Here is a 20,070-nt window from a genome sequence, read left to right on the forward strand (position 1 = left end):
CGGCATCCTCCTGCTATGCTGGGAACTGACCATCGTGTAAGCGGCGCAGCTCATGACGTCCGTGTCATGAGCGTCCACTTATGGCAGCGTCAGCTATCAGCGTATTCTCTGCTCCCCATGCGCAGGATCGTGTGCGTGGGGAGCAATAAATATTCATGGCCTTAATCGGCAGCCGACACACGGATCTCTGTGCTGCGATGTATTTCAGCTGGATGTGCAGCCTCCGACACACTTATCTGAATCAGGGGCTGGGGCCGGCGGACCCCCTGCACCCCCGGGCCCCGTCGCAGTGGCCACCTCTGTGACCGCGGTAGTTTTGCCCCTGACTTTACAGGTTAATGAAGGGATAATGGGACTTTACTCTAAAAAGCCGCAAAACACCAAAAGAGCCTAAAAGAAGTTGCAGCAATTCAGCAATCCGGATGAATTTGGCGCTAAATCAGCCTTTGCAAAAATATGAAAAAGTCAAGAAAAAAAATAACAAAATAAATGTAAATGATGAATCGGAGTCCAAAATGTCTCCAAAAAACTTACCCACAAAGGTAACGCGCTGCAGATTGGGACGGACACAGCACATGCGACTCAGTCCTTCTCCAACTTTTCCCAGAAACCTCACTAAACAGGAATAAAAAGCAATTATCCACCACGACACTGCACATACTGCACCTCACCACACTGCAGTGCACCTCACCACACTGCAGTGCACCTCACCACACTGCACTGCACCTCACCACACTGCACCTCACCACAATGCACTGCACCTCACCACAATGCACTGCGCCTCACCACAATGCACTGCGCCTCACCACACTGCACTGCACCTCACCACAATGCACTGCGCCTCACCACAATGCACTGCGCCTCACCACAATGCACTGCGCCTCACCACACTGCACTGCACCTCACCACAATGCACTGCGCCTCACCACAATGCACTGCGCCTCACCACAATGCACTGCACCTCACCACACTGCACCTCACCACAATGCACTGCACCTCACCACAATGCACTGCGCCTCACCACACTGCACTGCACCTCACCACACTGCACCTCACCACAATGCACTGCACCTCACCACAATGCACTGCGCCTCACCACAATGCACTGCGCCTCACCACACTGCACTGCACCTCACCACAATGCACTGCACCTCACCACAATGCACTGCGCCTCACCACAATGCACTGCGCCTCACCACAATGCACTGCGCCTCACCACAATGCACTGCACCTCACCACAATGCACTGCACCTCACCACAATGCACTGCGCCTCACCACAATGCACTGCGCCTCACCACACTGCACTGCACCTCACCACAATGCACTGCACCTCACCACAATGCACTGCACCTCACCACACTGCACCTCACCACACTGCAGTGCACCTCACCACACTGCACTGCACCTCACCACAATGCACTGCACCTCACCACACTGCACTGCACCTCACCACAATGCACTGCGCCTCACCACAATGCACTGCGCCTCACCACACTGCACTGCGCCTCACCACAATGCACTGCGCCTCACCACACTGCACTGCACCTCACCACAATGCACTGCACCTCACCACACTGCACTGCACCTCACCACAATGCACTGCGCCTCACCACAATGCACTGCGCCTCACCACAATGCACTGCGCCTCACCACAATGCACTGCGCCTCACCACAATGCACTGCGCCTCACCACACTGCACTGCGCCTCACCACACTGCACTGCGCCTCACCACAATGCACTGCGCCTCACCACAATGCACTGCGCCTCACCACAATGCACTGCGCCTCACCACAATGCACTGCGCCTCACCACACTGCACTGCGCCTCACCACACTGCACTGCGCCTCACCACACTGCACTGCACCTCACCACAATGCACTGCGCCTCACCACAATGCACTGCGCCTCACCACAATGCACTGCGCCTCACCACAATGCACTGCACCTCACCACAATGCACTGCACCTCACCACAATGCACTGCGCCTCACCACAATGCACTGCGCCTCACCACACTGCACTGCACCTCACCACAATGCACTGCACCTCACCACAATGCACTGCACCTCACCACACTGCACCTCACCACACTGCAGTGCACCTCACCACACTGCACTGCACCTCACCACAATGCACTGCACCTCACCACACTGCACTGCACCTCACCACAATGCACTGCGCCTCACCACAATGCACTGCGCCTCACCACACTGCACTGCGCCTCACCACAATGCACTGCGCCTCACCACACTGCACTGCACCTCACCACAATGCACTGCACCTCACCACACTGCACTGCACCTCACCACAATGCACTGCGCCTCACCACAATGCACTGCGCCTCACCACAATGCACTGCGCCTCACCACAATGCACTGCGCCTCACCACAATGCACTGCGCCTCACCACACTGCACTGCGCCTCACCACACTGCACTGCACCTCACCACAATGCACTGCGCCTCACCACAATGCACTGCGCCTCACCACAATGCACTGCGCCTCACCACAATGCACTGCGCCTCACCACAATGCACTGCGCCTCACCACACTGCACTGCACCTCACCACAATGCACTGCGCCTCACCACAATGCACTGCGCCTCACCACAATGCACTGCGCCTCACCACAATGCACTGCGCCTCACCACAATGCACTGCACCTCACCACACTGCACTGCACCTCACCACAATGCACTGCACCTCACCACACTGCACCTCACCACAATGCACTGCACCTCACCACAATGCACTGCACCTCACCACAATGCACTGCGCCTCACCACACTGCACTGCACCTCACCACAATGCACTGCACCTCACCACACTGCACTGCACCTCACCACAATGCACTGCACCTCACCACACTGCACCTCACCACAATGCACTGCACCTCACCACAATGCACTGCGCCTCACCACACTGCACTGCACCTCACCACACTGCACCTCACCACACTGCACTGCACCTCACCACAATGCACTGCGCCTCACCACACTGCACTGCACCTCACCACACTGCACTGCACCTCACCACACTGCACTGCACCTCACCACACTGCACTGCGCCTCACCACACTGCACTGCACCTCACCACAATGCACTGCGCCTCACCACAATGCACTGCGCCTCACCACACTGCACTGCACCTCACCACACTGCACTGCACGTCACCACACTGCACTGCGCCTCACCACACTGCACTGCACCTCACCACAATGCACTGCACCTCACCACAATGCACTGCGCCTCACCACACTGCACTGCACCTCACCACAATGCACTGCACCTCACCACAATGCACTGCGCCTCACCACACTGCACTGCACCTCACCACAATGCACTGCGCCTCACCACAATGCACTGCGCCTCACCACAATGCACTGCGCCTCACCACAATGCACTGCGCTTCACCACAATGCACTGCACCTCACCACAATGCACTGCACCTCACCACACTGCACTGCACCTCACCACAATGCACTGCGCCTCACCACAATGCACTGCGCCTCACCACAATGCACTGCGCCTCACCACAATGCACTGCACCTCACCACAATGCACTGCACCTCACCACACTGCACTGCACCTCACCACAATGCACTGCACCTCACCACACTGCACCTCACCACAATGCACTGCACCTCACCACAATGCACTGCGCCTCACCACACTGCACTGCACCTCACCACAATGCACTGCACCTCACCACACTGCACTGCACCTCACCACAATGCACTGCACCTCACCACACTGCACCTCACCACAATGCACTGCACCTCACCACAATGCACTGCGCCTCACCACACTGCACTGCACCTCACCACAATGCACTGCACCTCACCACAATGCACTGCGCCTCACCACAATGCACTGCACCTCACCACAATGCACTGCACCTCACCACACTGCACTGCATCTCACCACAATGCACTGCACCTCACCACACTGCACCTCACCACAATGCACTGCACCTCACCACAATGCACTGCACCTCACCACAATGCACTGCGCCTCACCACACTGCACTGCACGTCACCACACTGCACTGCGCCTCACCACACTGCACTGCACCTCACCACAATGCACTGCACCTCACCACAATGCACTGCACCTCACCACAATGCACTGCGCCTCACCACACTGCACTGCACCTCACCACAATGCACTGCGCCTCACCACAATGCACTGCACCTCACCACAATGCACTGCACCTCACCACACTGCACTGCACCTCACCACAATGCACTGCACCTCACCACACTGCACCTCACCACAATGCACTGCACCTCACCACAATGCACTGCGCCTCACCACAATGCACTGCACCTCCCCACAATGCACTGCACCTCACCACAATGCACTGCACATGAGGAGGTCACCGTGGCTTGACTTGTTTGCATTATTGAACCAATCTACTTGTTGATGGTTTCCAATGATCAGAAGATTAATTTGCATATTCAGTTAGCTATATTTCCACTAAAGTAAGGATAGCAACAATATGTGCAGAAGACTGAGGATGTCCCTCCCACAAAGGAGCCCCACTATAGTCGATAGGGCCCTGTGGATGTCATTTATATCGGTCATGTAACGGATCCGCCCTCTGCATAAATTCCGTTTCTGGAACAGAACAGACGCTAAGGTGTAAACAGAAGAGATGGGGTATTCCCAAGTTCCCTGTCCATTGGATAAGGGTCTGACCACTGTCCCCCACCCCCCAATGAGACCACGAAGGAGCCGAATGCACACGGCCGCACCATTCATTCCTATGGGAGTGCGGAATATGGATGAGCGCTATTTCCAGAAATCCTATTAATAATGAATGTTCTTGAAATGTTTCTCTTCAAACTAATCCATTGATTTGTATTGAAATATTTGCTATATTCCTCTGGGAGATGTCAATCACTGCATATTACAGCCCAACCTGTATATTAGGTCAGCATTTACCAATACATCAGGTGTTAATGGTGCATCTATTCTGTAGGTCGGTCGCAGTATCTGAAGACTTTGGCTTGGGGAATACAGATAAGTCATGATGAGCACCATTGATCTAGTCTCCACAGTCACTCCGTATATTGGGGGGTTCGGTGGCACCCGTCATGCGCACACTTGCCTGCGGTGGGCTTGTTGGTGAGGTTGCTGTTTTGATAGACGGGCTGTGTAGGTTGGTTCAGGGTCTGGTTGATCACCGGTGTGACCGATGGGGTGTTCACATTAGACAGGATGCAGCCAGTTACCCTCTACAAAGGAACAACAGGTCTATGAGAGCCTGCAGATCTAGCAGAGCAGTCGTTTCAGGTAAATGAATGGTAACAGAACATTTCTCTATTTTTATATATACCACTTCATTGTAGGTTTCTTACCAGTGTACAGTGAGGTCAAGGAATATTATCCTGGTGCTCTGTGGTATCTGGGGCACAATGTAATGCTCTTATCCCCCTGCCCCCCAATATCATCACAGACAGCATAGGCCGTGATATGTCTCACCTTCATGAGGTCTCGGTGATGCTCCAAAACACTGCACGTTGTCTGCCACGTGTCCTGGTAGCACTCCCATGGGTCCACCCTGCAGAGAGGAAACCTTCACAGTGAGGACTACTGCATCCGAGAACACAGACCCCTGATAATGACCTTGCACATATCGAAGGGTTAATTAAAAAAAATCAAGTTATCCCCTATCGTTAGCATGGTGGGTAAAATGCTGATTGCTCAAGGTTCGGTCAGTGGGACCCAAAACAATCGGGGCTCCTGAACCCCTGAATTAAATTAAAGGAAACTTAGAGGGCTATTCCCCAAAATAAAATGATCCCCTATCCATAGAATAGAAAATCACTTGCTGATGGCTGGGGTCTGACTGTGATCCCGAGAATGGGCTTCTGCAGTCCTGTCCTGAATGCAGAGGAGGTGCGCATGCTCGGCCCCTGAGCAATCTGCAGTCCTGTCCTGAATGCAGAGGAGGTGCGCATGCTCGGCCTCTGAGCCATCTGCAGTCCTGTCCTGAATGCAGAGGAGGTGCGCATGCTCGGCCCCTGAGCAATCTGCAGTCCTGTCCTGAATGCAGAGGAGGTGCGCATGCTCGGCCTCTGAGCCATCTGCAGTCCTGTCCTGAATGCAGAGGAGGTGCGCATGCTCGGCCCCTGAGCAATCTGCAGTCCTGTCCTGAATGCAGAGGAGGTGCGCATGCTCGGCCTCTGAGCCATCTGCAGTCCTGTCCTGAATGCAGAGGAGGTGCGCATGCTCGGCCTCCGCTCCATTCATTGTGTGGGACTGCAGATTGCTCAGGGGCCGAGCATGCGCACCTCCTCTGCATTCAGGACAGGACTGCAGAAGCCCATCCTCGGGATCACAGTCACAGCCATCAGCAAGTGATTTCTATTCTACGGATAGGGAATCATTTTATTTTATTTTGGGGAATAGCCCTTTAAGTTTCCATTAATTTATACCTCCAAATTATTTAATTTCTATACTTCTGGGCCAGATATAATCCCTGTAGAAGTCCGTGTCGTACAATCCCAATCTAGCATACATTTTGCCTCCATGCTGGTTTTGAATCAGACTTCTGCCTCTGACGGGTTACACCATTACAGCCAGGGGTAAGGCGTAATCACACTGAGTGTGGATTGTGTTCCAGGACACTTGTCTGTGTATCCAGAGGCACATCCTCACTAGACACAGATAAAAAAGTGCCTTTTTTGACCCCAATGAGCGAGGACGTCATCGATGTACCTTTTTGTTGTATAGACTGCATTGTAGAAAGCATTGCCGAGAGTCAGTGTATTAAAAAATGCAGAATACTCTTCTTAGTGTCAGAGTCTATATTCGTCTGTTGAAGGTATTGTCACATGGTGTTGGCTCTAAACTCATGACGGCATCAGCCGCTGTTCACACTGCAGAGTCTGACACTCCTCGCTATGCCTCCTTTGGTGCTTCTGAGTTACACAGACAGGCTTGGGCATCGACCAGCTGTGTTCTCATTAGTGATTGGGCTTGCAGGAGTTAATTTCTTCTAGCCTGCTGGTTACCTCTTGAATCACACGTTGAGGGAGACCTATCACAGTCACTACCCACCTTTTTAAGCTGGGTGAGCCTGTCTTCCCATTCCGACTATAGCATTTACTACACCGGTTCCTGTGCTGTTGTATCCCAGACCTGCTGGTGATTGTATTGTTTTGTGAGTGGAGTTGTTGTGGAGTTCTCCCATCATCTTGTTGTTTCCTCCCTGCTCTTATTTTCCTCCTTATCGCTTATTGTTTAATACCTCTGTTTGAGGGTGCTGAGTGAACGAGTTTTGGTTCCCCTGTTAATCCACATGTGGCTTCTACCACTCCTGTCATGGGGTGAGGATGAGGGGGTATTAGATCAGAGCTGTACAGGAGCAGGGCTAGGAAGGCGGTCCAGACATCATCACCATTAGCCGTATCTCTGGGATCAGGGACAGCTAGGGCCCCCCTAGCCTGAGAGGCAGTTTAGGAGCCCCGGTCTCCGGTTATCCCATCACACCCCGTGATATTTAAACATCAGGAAATCCTATAGATGCATATTATCGATGAATGCATTAGCGGAGATGAAGTAAACTAATCTAAACATACAAAGTTAGTGAAGAATAAACTGAGCCATTGGTGGCTTTTTGGGCAATCTAAAATGTCATTTTCAAATCAACCCATAAGAAGTGGACTCTTGTGACACTGATTGGCTTCAATGTCCGCTCTAAATAGGAGCAGTCACTTGCCATAGCCATGTCATTTTTTTCAGCTGGTGCAAATGTCGCTGTTCTCCTGAATCCAGGGTTGATTTTCTTTTGTTTCTGCCCCTCTCCATTCCTGAGATAAGGCCCTCTTTTCCCTGTATAGAATTTTTTTTTTTTTCCAACTGGGCGTGGAAGATGACAATGAGAAGACTTGAGGACCAAGCCCACTTGGCTAAAATGACTAGGTTTATATCCAGGGAAGAAGGGGCAATATCTCAGGAGCGGAGAAGCGAAGGAGCAAAAGAAAAACAACATGAAATGTAGGAGAACAGCGGCATTGACACCAGGGAAAAAGACAAATACATATTTATGGTGGAAGGTCCCTTTAATACAGTTGTCTTCTGCTGGCCTGATTTTACGGAGGCCACTCTGTGCCTACATCTGTACAAGTTATTTATACTTTGCCCAATAACACCAAATCTCACCGAATCCAGTCGGAGTTCTGCACGGCCAACTGGCACATATTCAGCCGATGCCGACTGGAGACCAAGCCCTAAAAAAGACACAAGGACACATAAGAGGACAGTGCATGGACATGAAAAGATCGGAACCGGCGCGCGCAGGAAACACTTTACACCCATAGACCCATTGCACGTCTGATTCAACACTATATGTACATTTCTAGTATTTTTGTTAATTATATTTCCCAAGAGTGAGATTACATTTTCTTAAAAGGATTATTTGATGAAAGAGAAGACTAATTATAGCAGCTTGTTCTTGAAATTATGGCTCTATCCCACTGGAGTTTGTGGAAAATAATTGAATTTACCTTGGCAGTGTTACAAGTGATTCATGTCAGCCGAACCGTCCAGAACAGAACGACGCTAATGTGTGGGGACCCTACACGTAGGCGGCGTTCACACCAGGGGCGGACATATCATTGGTGCAACCTGTGCAACCGCCCAGGGGCCCAAGAGGCTGTGGGCCCATTTCTACCTCCAATTGTGCTTTATAATGAGCTCTGGGGCTATAAAGGGCCCATATATTGTTCTTGCACAGGGGCCCTTTTCTGTCTGTATCCATGGTATATTTTTTGGCCACAATCACAGTAAAACTACATTTTTTTGGTTGCGTTTTCTTAAAAAAATTACAGCAAATTGTGTGCTTTATTGTTACAGTTGCCAGAAAAAAAAAGTGCACTGCAGCCACAACGTGTGAACACAGCCTAATGGGCCCCATATACATAAGATTGTTGCTCAGCTTATCAATCGGCCAGCTGCTATCGCTCGTTCTGCCAGGGGCCCCTGTATTTTCTATGAGACGCTCTTAGGCCGGAGTCACACTTGCGAGAGACTCGCGTGAGTCTTGCATCACATCACCCGGAACGGTCACACACTCTCCTGACAGGAGCGGGTCGGCTGCATGTATTTCTATGCAGCTGAGATGCTCCTGTCCAGAGGGCGTCAGGTTGTGCTGGGTGATGCGATGCGAGACTCGAGAGAATCTCTCAAAAGAGTGACTCTGGCCGTAGACTCCTCTACTGGTGGCTTATCTCAATGAGAACAAGGGTCATTAATGCCTGCCCCTTATTTCCGTCAACCTCATCTGTCGGGGGAGAGTCCTGAGGCTCCAGTACACATTAGACTGTTGGCTGATACCTCCGATATTGACCGGTTTGGCTGACGTCAGTTGAATATGTATGAGGGCCTTAAGGGTGAGTTCTCACGTTCAGGGTTTTTTTATGTATTATGTTTTGGTTTTTATCCACGATTGGATTGGGAGTTAAAAACATCATAAAAAACCTAAACGAGTGAACACATCATTCCATTGTCATACACAAGGTGAAAATTTACCAAAGCACTTGATTTTGGTGGAATTGGCTTTCAATCGAATGTTAATTTGAAAATCCTATTCACGCGTTGCCGAAAAACATCCGTGTGAAAATGAGAAGATACAACATGCTCATTCTTGTGCCAGTAATATTGTTCTAAAAACCCACAGGGGTCAAATGTAATCGAAATGTGAATGATTGCATGTATTTTTAAAGAGGTTGTTTCAGAAAAACAACCTTGTCTTTGCCTATTATGGGGTCTAGCGACTCGAGTATTACATGGAGACCCTCCAGTCTTATTGGCTGCCTTGTACTACTACTACGTAGAACAATTGTATCAGCTCACCATTAGAGATGAGCGGACCTTTGGAAGTTCGATTCGGCGGGTCCGCCGGACTTTAGATAAAGTTCGGTTTGGGACCCAGACTTGACATGAACCCCAATGGAAGTCACTATTTGAGCAGTTCGGGTCTCCGCCAAAATATAGTCAGCAATGAACAGATCACTTCTAGGGTGGGTGAGAGGGGTTTTTCCATTTTATTTTTTTTTTGAAGGGGGTGCACACTACATTTGATCACGCTGTTGTTACCCCCAGTGTGAGCCGATCAAATACGGCAAGCGGCTCGCACTGGGCTCATAACCGAGCGCACCCGAGCACAGCGATACTCACGCCAGTGGTTTGCATCCGTAATAAAAACAAACTCTGAACTCCGAACTCTGTTTTTTTAGTAAAGTCTGTGTTTGGTACGAACACCAAACCTCGAGGTCGCTCATCTCTACTCACCACTTATTTAATAGTGATTAGCTCGCCAAAGGAAGTCCATACGTTCCAATGTTGGTGCAGGGACCTTCATGGCTGGTGTCCACAATTATGCAGGAAGTGAACAAATGAAGATGGCGTGATCCAGCACCAGGGAACAGTTTTATTGTGGCAGTTAAAATAGACTCAGTGATTAAAAATTCCCATAGGCATCCATGAAATAGGTCCAAGTCAGGCAAGCCTACGCATTTCAGACTTACCCAAAGTTATAACTATGCTGGCACTGGATCACACTACCTTCATTTGTTCACGTCTCTGATCCCTACTTATGTTGATGAAATCTCAGCGCTTTGACGGGGCAGTCTGGTAATGGTTGATGGCCATCAGCAGCCACATTTTGAAAGGGGTTGTCTTTGGGTGATACAATCCTTCTAATAATTCAGTGGTCAACGAATAAGTCTGCGGACAACCATGTGAGGGAATGGAATATCTGAAATAGCCGAGGAGGAGAAAAGATTGAGGATGAAACATGAAGGCTAATCAATGTAAATCTCTGTACGCAGAAGAGATCAAGCTGATAGATTGGATTGGAGATTGGAGGACATTAAAGGGCGCTAAAAGCATGAAGGGAGGAGGAGGAGGAGGAGGAGGCAGCCGGGCTGACCAGAGGGTGAAGAACATTAAAGGAAGCTGAAGCAGAGGCAATGAATGATAGGTTGGTAGCAAAATTAACAAGCTCTAGATAAAAATCATCTGGAACAGGAGAAGCGTAAAGAAGGCGCAGAAGACAATACAATAGAGTCCCGGAATATTCACTTCGGAAATGGAATTCGAATCGCTGATAATTGCTACCATTGACCTGTGTCCTATAAACTATTGTCTGTGATCAGTACGCAAAGAATTTAATTTGCTAAGATATTATATTGCTACAATTTAGTAGCATAAGAAGAAGGAACGGGTTGTGATTAAATAAGTATGATCAATTACATGAGCCAAAATTGGACTCAAATGCAACATTTCAGGACTCTCGTGCAGTTCCACTCCTAGATACAGAACCATCTAATATTCCCCTTTATATACACAGTAAAAATAATACTTATCAATGTGTTACTCTCATTTAAAGAGTACCTGTCACCAGGTCAAAAGTGCGGAGGTTCTTATGTTATTTTATTTCCTCTAATTCCCTGAGTTTTCTACTTTTTGTCTTTTTAAAATCGGCCAAATGGTTCCAGAGATACGGGCCTTTGTATTTAGTGCAGTTTTTTTATGGTCTTTACAAAGGGGCGTGTCTTTAGGCTGCGCTATGTCATTACCGTGACCACGCCCTCTTTGTAAAGACCATAAACATTAGTAGGGAAAAAAAAAGGCTCATATCTTTGGAACCGTATGGCGATTTTAAAAATAAAAAAAAGCAACAAACCCCCAAAAAGCTCAGGGAATCAGAAGGAATAAAATCAGCAGAAAAACTGTCCCCTTTTGATTTGGTGATAGGTCCTCTTTACAGGGTTTAATCCACTTATGACCCCATGTCATCGTTGTGCAGGGCTTGAAGGTGTATGACGGCTTTTGGTACTCTTGTCCTTGTGTGATGACTATCAGGCCTTGAATTTAGCGTAATTCACTGCATCAGCTTTGCCTATAATTTTTCTTTTTTAGGCGTCATGAATAATGCCGTATCTTGCGGAATGGGATCCCATGGTGTATTTTGGCACGGAAGCAATAATTCCATAACATGGCATCACTGGAATATGAAGGTACAAGGAGCCCAGTAGAGCGCTCTAGAAGCCTCTGATCACCGATATATGGACTATACAAAGGTATAATAAGTTACAGGGAGCTGAGCAGCTGATTCATGGTGCGCGTGGTCTGTGTTATTACAACTCTGTATGTTTTACTCTGAAAGGCTAGAGCAATTAAAAAAAAACTAAAAAACTTAAAAGTCGTCCAGAGACAATTCAAATGTGCTCCTAATTTGTTTTGTTTTTTCTCTTCTGAAATGAAGTGGGACGAAACATACATGGCTGCAGTAACAGGACCAATGTCCAACTCATGCTGCCCATGGCATGAATCCATTAGATTCCCTTTAAAGGGAATTTGTTAGCAGGTTTTTGCAATCGCATCTTAGAGCAGCATAATGTAGGCATAGAGATCCTGAATCCAACGATGTATTACATAGGTTACTGGCTGCAGCCGTTCTGACACAATCTGAATTTTTAGATTTAGGCATGTAGCAGAGCTGAGAGAGCTGGCCCCGCCCACATCAGGCTCTCTATAGAGATTGTACATTGACAGTGTGAGGTGGCAGTCTGACATTGTAGTCTGACCAATCAGAACTACTGCTGCTTAAACAAAAATAGCAAATAAACAACAGATCAGATCTTGACAATACAGGCATCCCTGAATTCTTTGTTTTAACCCTTGCATCATGCTGGTATCATGATCCATTCCTGGCTCAGCAGCTGCTGAGCTTTTGCTTGTATCCTCTTCTAGGGTTACAGGTCATGGGAGGGGTTAATTCCTTTCTACCTTATTCTGAAAGACAGGCTACTGTATCCTGGCACTACTCCTCTGGAACATCACCAGTAATAGTTCCTGCTCTGCAGCATGCGTTTCTGGCTCCCGTGAGTTAACCTTGATCTGTCCTGCCTCCCTGCTACCTTGTCCTGACCTGCGTCTTCCTCCCTGTTCGTCCGTCACGTTCCGTGACTCCCCTGTCCTGCCTTTTGTTTACTCTAGTCCTGTCTGTCTGACCCCAGTCCCAACCCATTACGCTTCCTCCCTTGTACATTACTTTGATTTCCCTACCTCTGACCTGTATCCTTGTTCCTGACCTCGGCTCTGTCTCTCCCTTCTGCTGTTTAGGTGACCTCCCGGCTTCCGACCCCTGGCTATCACCTGACCGCATCCTGCCTTCTCCTGTTTCAGATCCAGCTTGTTGACTACTCTTTCGCCCTCTAGTGGTTTGTTTGCTTACTGCGCACTGAAGCTGTACCTCCAGCTAACCTCAGTGTATCCTCAGTACAGAGTGACAGCTGGCTTCAGCTTACATAGCAAAAACCTGCTGACAGATTCCCTTTAAGTGGTTACATTGACAGTACATAGAATGCAGAATCTACAAATAAACAGCTTTATTGTTTCTGCAACAAAAAAAATAAGAGTTAAGATGAATGGGGCGTAAATAACAAACTCTGTAAAGGGCAGGTCATTCCGGGGGTCTGTGCTGGCACTTGGACCAATGATGTCACTGTTCTTTTAATCACAAGACCACTGAGACGTGTGATCGGCTGCAGCGGTCATGGTACATCATAAGATGTTTCTATGACGCATCACTCCAGTTACCTGACTGCTGCTCTCAATCACGGGTTCTGTGACAGAAGAATGGTGACGTCATCGCTTCCGGTCTCCCCAGAGTGGCCAGTGTTGGATCAACAGGGTGATGTATGCCCAATTTTGTTATTTTTACCCCATCCAGGGGTGTAACGATCACAGTTGCATCGATCGTGGCCGGGCCAAGGGGGCCTGCCTGCTCCAGCTCCTGTGTCAGCTGGATGTGCATCCGAGGGTGCGCATTCAGCTGAAATACATAGCAGAACAAAACAATCACTGACCCCGGGGAGACCAGCCAGAGAAATACATAGCAGCACAGAGACCCGTCAGGTCCCTGCACTGCGATGTGCCAGCTGCAGTTTAATACTATGAATATTCACTACTCCCCACGCCCATAATTCAGGGCAAGGGGAGCAGATAATATGCCGGCACCCAGCAGCCAATCGCGCTGTAAGTGGGAGCGCTGCGCATAACAGTGACGTCATGTGCTGCACCGCTTGCACGCTAGTCAGAGGCGGCATGCCATATCACTGGAGGACGACACGGGGGGGTCAATATAATTGTTTATTTTTATTACTGTGTGCGGTGCCTAGGGATATCATATGTACCAGGATGCGTCCAGGATGGAGACATAAAGCAGGCTGGGGCCATTATGGGGGCATGTATACCAGGATAAGGCCATTATAGGGACATCTATACCAGGATGGGGCCATTATGTAGGCATGTATACCAGGATGGGGCCATTATGGGGACATCTATACCAGGATTGGGCCATTATGGGGACATCTATACCAGGATGGGGCCATTATGGGGACATCTATACCAGGATGGGGCCATTATGGAAACATCTATACCAGGATGGGGCCATTATGGGGACATCTATACCAGGATGGGGCCATTATGGAAACATCTATACCAGGATTGGGCCATTATGGGGACATCTATATCAGGATTGGGCCATTATGGGGACATCTATACCAGGATTGGGCCATTATGGGGACATCTATATCAGGATTGGGCTATTATAGGCGCATCTATACCAGGATGGGGCCATTATGGGGACATCTATATCAGGATGGGGCCATTATGGGGACATCTCTACCAGGATGGGGCCATTATGGGGACATCTATACCAGGATTGGGCCATTATGGGGACATCTATACCAGGATTGGGCCATTATGGGGACATCTATACCAGGATAAGGCCATTATGGGGACATCTATACCAGGTACCAGGATGGGGCCATTATGGGGACATCTATACCAGGATGGGGCCATTATGGGGACATCTATACCAGGATAAGGCCATTATGGGGACATCTATACCAGGATTGGGCCATCTATACCAGGATTGGGCAATTATGGGGACATCTATACCAGGATGGGGCCATTATGGGGACATCTATACCAGGATGGGGCCATTATGGGGACATCTATACCAGGATTGGGCGATTATGGAGACATCTATACCAGGATGCGACCATGATGGGTACATACAGTATATACCAGCATGGGGACATATATTTCAGGATATAGGCATGATGAGGTCATAAACCAAGATGGGGGGACATATTTACCAGGAAGTGGCCCAGGATGGGGGACATTAGTACACTATGGGGGTCAGTACTACACAATTAAGGGGTAGAGGGGCAACTTGTATATGTTTATTGGATTTAGAAAGCTACAATGGCCCATACATCTGACAAACGTGGGGGGGTCCCAGGCCCAAACTTTGCATCGGGCCCATCGGACTGTAGTTAAGCCACTGATCCCATTCATGCAACATTTTTTATTTAGGCTGTGAATATAATTTCAGATATAATCCACATTATACAGACTTTTTGAGAACATTTTTATATGGTTACAAGAACTTGGGGTTTCTGAAAAAAAAAAAAGCAAAACAAACTGATTTGAATAATTATTTGAATGAAAAGTGTCCTTTTCTGTGAAAGACGGGATTAGGACAAAGCGATCAGGATTTATCTTGTAATATCCACATGTAGCCGAATAATCATTCAATTTCATTATTACCAGCATCGCAGCTATAACATATACATTGCATGCAATGAAGTCACCCGCAGAGAATAAAGCACGGCTCTCGCTGGAGGACCGCAAAGAACAAGATATCGGATAAATCACAACCTCAAGGGTTACTGCATTTCTCTGTAATATTGGGCAATTCCTTCTTCACATCTGACAGATCCTCTCTAAATGATGTACAATTTTAGGAATTACTTGTATTATGGCCTGGTGGCAATCTGAATAGTATTAATGGGAAGCGGTCAACACTGCAAGTCCCTTATGGACTGCGGTATCCGCCCTTTCTGGCATAATCAGGCACATACAAATGTGGCGCCCTGGACTAGCCAGGTCGTCACAGATAACACACAAACACCCCACCTCATTAGACAGGGACACCAGCCAAACACAAAACCCTTGTTGCCTCCCTCCAGTGACTGATGTCCACAGCAGGTGGGGCGGAGCCAAGCGGTTGGCTCCACCCACCGAGGCGTTCACAGGCCTGGAGGCGGGAAAAGTGGAAGAACAGTTTTGGAGTTTGAGGAGTGAGGAGTGAACACTTGGGTCTCTGGGTTTGTGGCCCAGGCACTGACAGCAAGGTTGGCAGACGGTGGTGGCCGACTGCAGGAGTGGTGGAGCAACGCGGAACCGTAGGACCGGGGTCGGGCGACAGCCCGCCGGTACCGACCGGGGAGCGAAGTGAAGCCAGCACACACAGGCAGGGCCATCGGACCCCAACCAGGCTTGGAGCCGCCGTCAATAGTCAGATCCGAATGTGACTGGAACCCCAGGGGTTTCATAACAGCAAAAGTCCCGATTGAAGGCAACCGCCCACACCGTGAGGGTATACAACTACCTCATAAGGCTAGAGACCCAAGGGCCAGCGCCTGCGGGCAAACGGGCTCCTCCGGTACCCATACACCGGGGAGCGGACTACCGTTAGGAATCCATAGTAGTCAGAAAGAGGACATCAAGGTGCAGGGTAAGACAGCCGCCATCACCTGTCCAGGGAGAGACACTGCAGCCGGCTGCGGGACCCGTCCATCCAGCCGTTTGGTTTACCGAGGACTTTGTACCTTCCTTGCTGAGTGAGTACACCCGTGCCATCCGGCACCGCGCCGCGCTGTCCCTGCAACCCTGCACCTCACCGGCCCTGCCTCCCCGTCACATCATCGGGCCCCGGGACCACCGACCCCTACCCACGGAGGGGGAAAACAACATCCCAGCTGCTCCCTGTGACGGGGTGTACAGCAGAGCAAGGAAGGACAACAGGCCAAAGAACAATCCAAAGGGCTTTATTGGAACCACAAAGATAAAGCACCAAACATAAATATAGATCCTTATAGTCTGCAAGGAGTCCACAACAAAACAAAAGATCCAGGGGCACCGCCTGGTATTCCGATGCCAGGGAAAATAGGGCAATGGTCCTTATATGAATTCCTTGAGTCCAACAGGTGAACAACAAAACGCAATCCCACGTGGCCACTGATCTCCAGTCTGTAACTGTCCATACACAGGCTCTAGGATCCAGCCTCAGCTATTCCCTCCCAGAGGATCAATCTTCTTTCTTCAAGTTTCACACAGACTGACTGAATCTCCCAGGTAAGCAGAGAGTTTACACTAGTTGGACTCTAGGCCCACCTCCCCCTACTCCCAGGGATGGAAGTGCCTCAAGAGGCTACAACCTTGCACTATAGGGGGTGATTACCTACAACAATAGAAATGTACACAGAAGTAGTTCAAATAAGACAATGAACCAAGCTTGAAATAGGAATCTGTACAGCAAGATACACCTCCCCCATATCCCACCATCACAACCTGTCCCCCCTTTTTAATAAGTGAGTATGCCACGAGGTCTACACAGACCTCTGACCATCTCACTTACGTCCATGTTGCTCAGCTGTGAATAGTCTATGGTTCTTCTTGCTGGGACAGTCCATCAGCATTCTGGTGTTGGCTTCCACACTTGTATTGGATGGAAAAGCTGTAGGTAATCCCTTGTAGAGCGATAGGGTTGGAAGGACAAGGTTCTTTTTGTGTCCTCCCTCACTCAAACTCGGCTTTCTGCACCCACAAATCGGCATTGTATATCTCTCACATCATTGCCTAGGAGAATGTCTGCAGGGAGGCCGCTCATCACACCGATTATGCATTGTTTTGCCCCAAAGCCATAATCCAGGGTCACACTCGCTCTTGGAATGTATCTTTGAGTACCTCCAGCCAATTCAATGGCAATTCCTGGTCCCTGTTGAATTGCTTCTGGTTGAATTACTCGGGGATCTGCGATGGTGAGAAAAGCCCCAGTGTCACGAAAGCCAACAACTTTTTGGCCATCCAGTACGACCTCCTGTAGATGTTTATGCCGAAGATCATAAGAACGGGTGGCTGTGGCTCGCACTCCATAGACTCCTGGTAGGGAAGTCAACATATCAGAGCCACTTGGCAAATCATCAGGGCCTGAATCCAGCTCTTCTCCTGCTGAAGGTGTCTGTAGATAATGGACAGGCAAAGGTGGTCTGCAGCTGTTCTGCCTCTGAACACCTGGACAGAGAGCTTGCAGATGACCAGGCTGCCCACATTGATAACATCTGCGCTGCGTCTCACTCCTTCCAGTTTGCCTTCTGGAGAAGTAGGTAAGAGACCTTGGTGACTGATATGGAGGTGCAGGTGCTGAAGGTGGTTGTCGATTTGGAGGATGACTCCACGGGATAGATGGGCATGTGGCCCGCAGATGCCCGGGATGCCCACAGCTATAACATCTTCGCTCTTCTACTTTCTCTCCTCGTCGCCTTCCAGAAAATGTGGTAGAAACAACTGGAGGCACATACACACGGGTATGTGGTGATCTAGGAGGTCGAGGAACCACAAGGATAAAGCACCAAACATAAATATAGATCCTTAAAGTCTGCAAGGAGTCCACAACAAAACAAAAGATCCAGGGGCACCGCCTGGTATTCCAATGCCAGGGAAAATAGGGCAATGGTCCTTATATGAGTTCCTTGAGTCCAACAACTGAACAACAAAACGCAATCCCACGTGGCCGCTGATCTCCAGTCTGTAACTGTCCATACACAGGCTCTAGGATCCAGCCTCAGCTATTCCCTCCCAGAGGATCAATCTTCTTTCTTCAAGTTTCACACAGACTGACTGAATCTCCCAGGTAAGCATAGAGTTTACACTAGTTGGACTCTAGGCCCACCTCCCCCTACTCCCAGGGATGGAAGTGCCTCAAGAGGCTACAACCTTGCACTATAGGGGGTGATTACCTACAACAATAGAAATGTACACAGAAGTAGTTCAAATAAGACAATGAACCACGCTTGAAATAGGAATCTGTACAGCAAGATACACCTCCCCCATATCCCACCATCACACTCCCTACCATCGCTCCCGGGATCCCCGTCACCAGCAGCGGTGGTGCCTATCTTCACCACGACCTGTGGGTGGCGTCACAGACTAAATCCCCCAAACCAGCCACCCCTTCACTCACAGGCAAGGAGCGCCGCTCGAGTCCCCGGATCCGGCCCACCGCTCGAGCCACCGAGCAGCCACAGCAGCGCCGGACCGGAGCGTTAGCGAGAGCGCAGCAGCGACGGTGTCCTCCCCGCCTGCGACACAAATAATATAGGAAAAGTATGGACCCCCCCCAGGTCAAGTCGGCAACGTATCGGCCACGTCAGGGCTCCATGGCTGACGTACAGAAGTCCTGTAATAGTGTGGAGGGAGCACTTGTCCCCTGTACCGGTTATGCCATATATTTTATGTGTTATACCAATTGTGTATGTTAATATGCTGTGCTGCTAGATGGGTGCAGGTTCCAGGTACAGTGGAGCGGGGCTGTCACCAAAGGGCTGAGATAGTATCAGGATGGAAGAGGCAGGTTTAAAGTGGAAGTGACAGATGCGGGAAGGAGGACAGTTGGGAGGTCTTGAGAAGAGCCAGTGTAGATTAGGGTTCAAGTGTGAAAGACGTGGCCTCGGTGCAAGGGACAGTCAGGGAACCCTGAGGTAACCTTGAGGTCCGGAGCCTATGGCTCACCCCAGCGGGCTTAGAGAGTCATCTGGCTAGGGAGTCGCCGGGGCCCAGAATCAGACAAAGGTGAACAGAGTCATGGGAAAGGAGACACAGACCCCGACGCTTGAGGAAGACATCCAAGAATGTGGAGAGGAACAGGTCGAGGAGTAGTATCCCAAACTGAGAAGCAGGAAGGCCATGTCTGTCATAATGTGGAGAATAAAAGTGAACGTTTCTGCTTGGCTAAGCGAGCTCTGGTGCTCAATGTGTTACTAACTGTCTACAATTACTGCCAGCGGCGTGATGGACCCCGGCCTGAAGAAACCAGTAAGTGTCATTGACCCACCCGAAGTCACATTCGCACACACCTTACTTCAATAGTATTTCTCTGAGGCTTTTCTGGTTATTTGGGCTACATCCTGAATGTGTAATGCC

At 49.5% G+C, this 20,070-nt stretch overlaps 1 protein-coding gene across 3 annotated transcripts in view; it reads right to left on the reverse strand.

Annotated features, from left to right (window-relative positions):
• Positions 1 to 20,070, reverse strand: part of NMNAT2 (nicotinamide nucleotide adenylyltransferase 2) — a 120,100-nt gene that overhangs the window by 22,895 nt on the left and 77,135 nt on the right. For 2 of the 3 annotated variants that reach the window (XR_012724979.1, XM_075320611.1), the window contains exons 3-6: positions 8,170 to 8,237; positions 5,485 to 5,563; positions 5,111 to 5,237; positions 535 to 615 (exon numbers count right to left, since the gene is read on the reverse strand). Coding sequence is in view for 2 of the 3 variants with exons in the window: in XM_075320611.1 (XP_075176726.1) it covers positions 535 to 615; positions 5,111 to 5,237; positions 5,485 to 5,563; positions 8,170 to 8,237 (355 nt within the window). In the remaining variant the exon portion in view is untranslated. The remainder of the gene's footprint in view (positions 1 to 534; positions 616 to 5,110; positions 5,238 to 5,484; positions 5,564 to 8,169; positions 8,238 to 20,070) is intronic. The other variant, XM_075320612.1, reaches the window with a different exon arrangement.

This window comes from Anomaloglossus baeobatrachus, chromosome 8, assembly GCF_048569485.1.
Source record: "Anomaloglossus baeobatrachus isolate aAnoBae1 chromosome 8, aAnoBae1.hap1, whole genome shotgun sequence".
NCBI classification, from domain to species: domain Eukaryota; kingdom Metazoa; phylum Chordata; class Amphibia; order Anura; family Aromobatidae; genus Anomaloglossus; species Anomaloglossus baeobatrachus.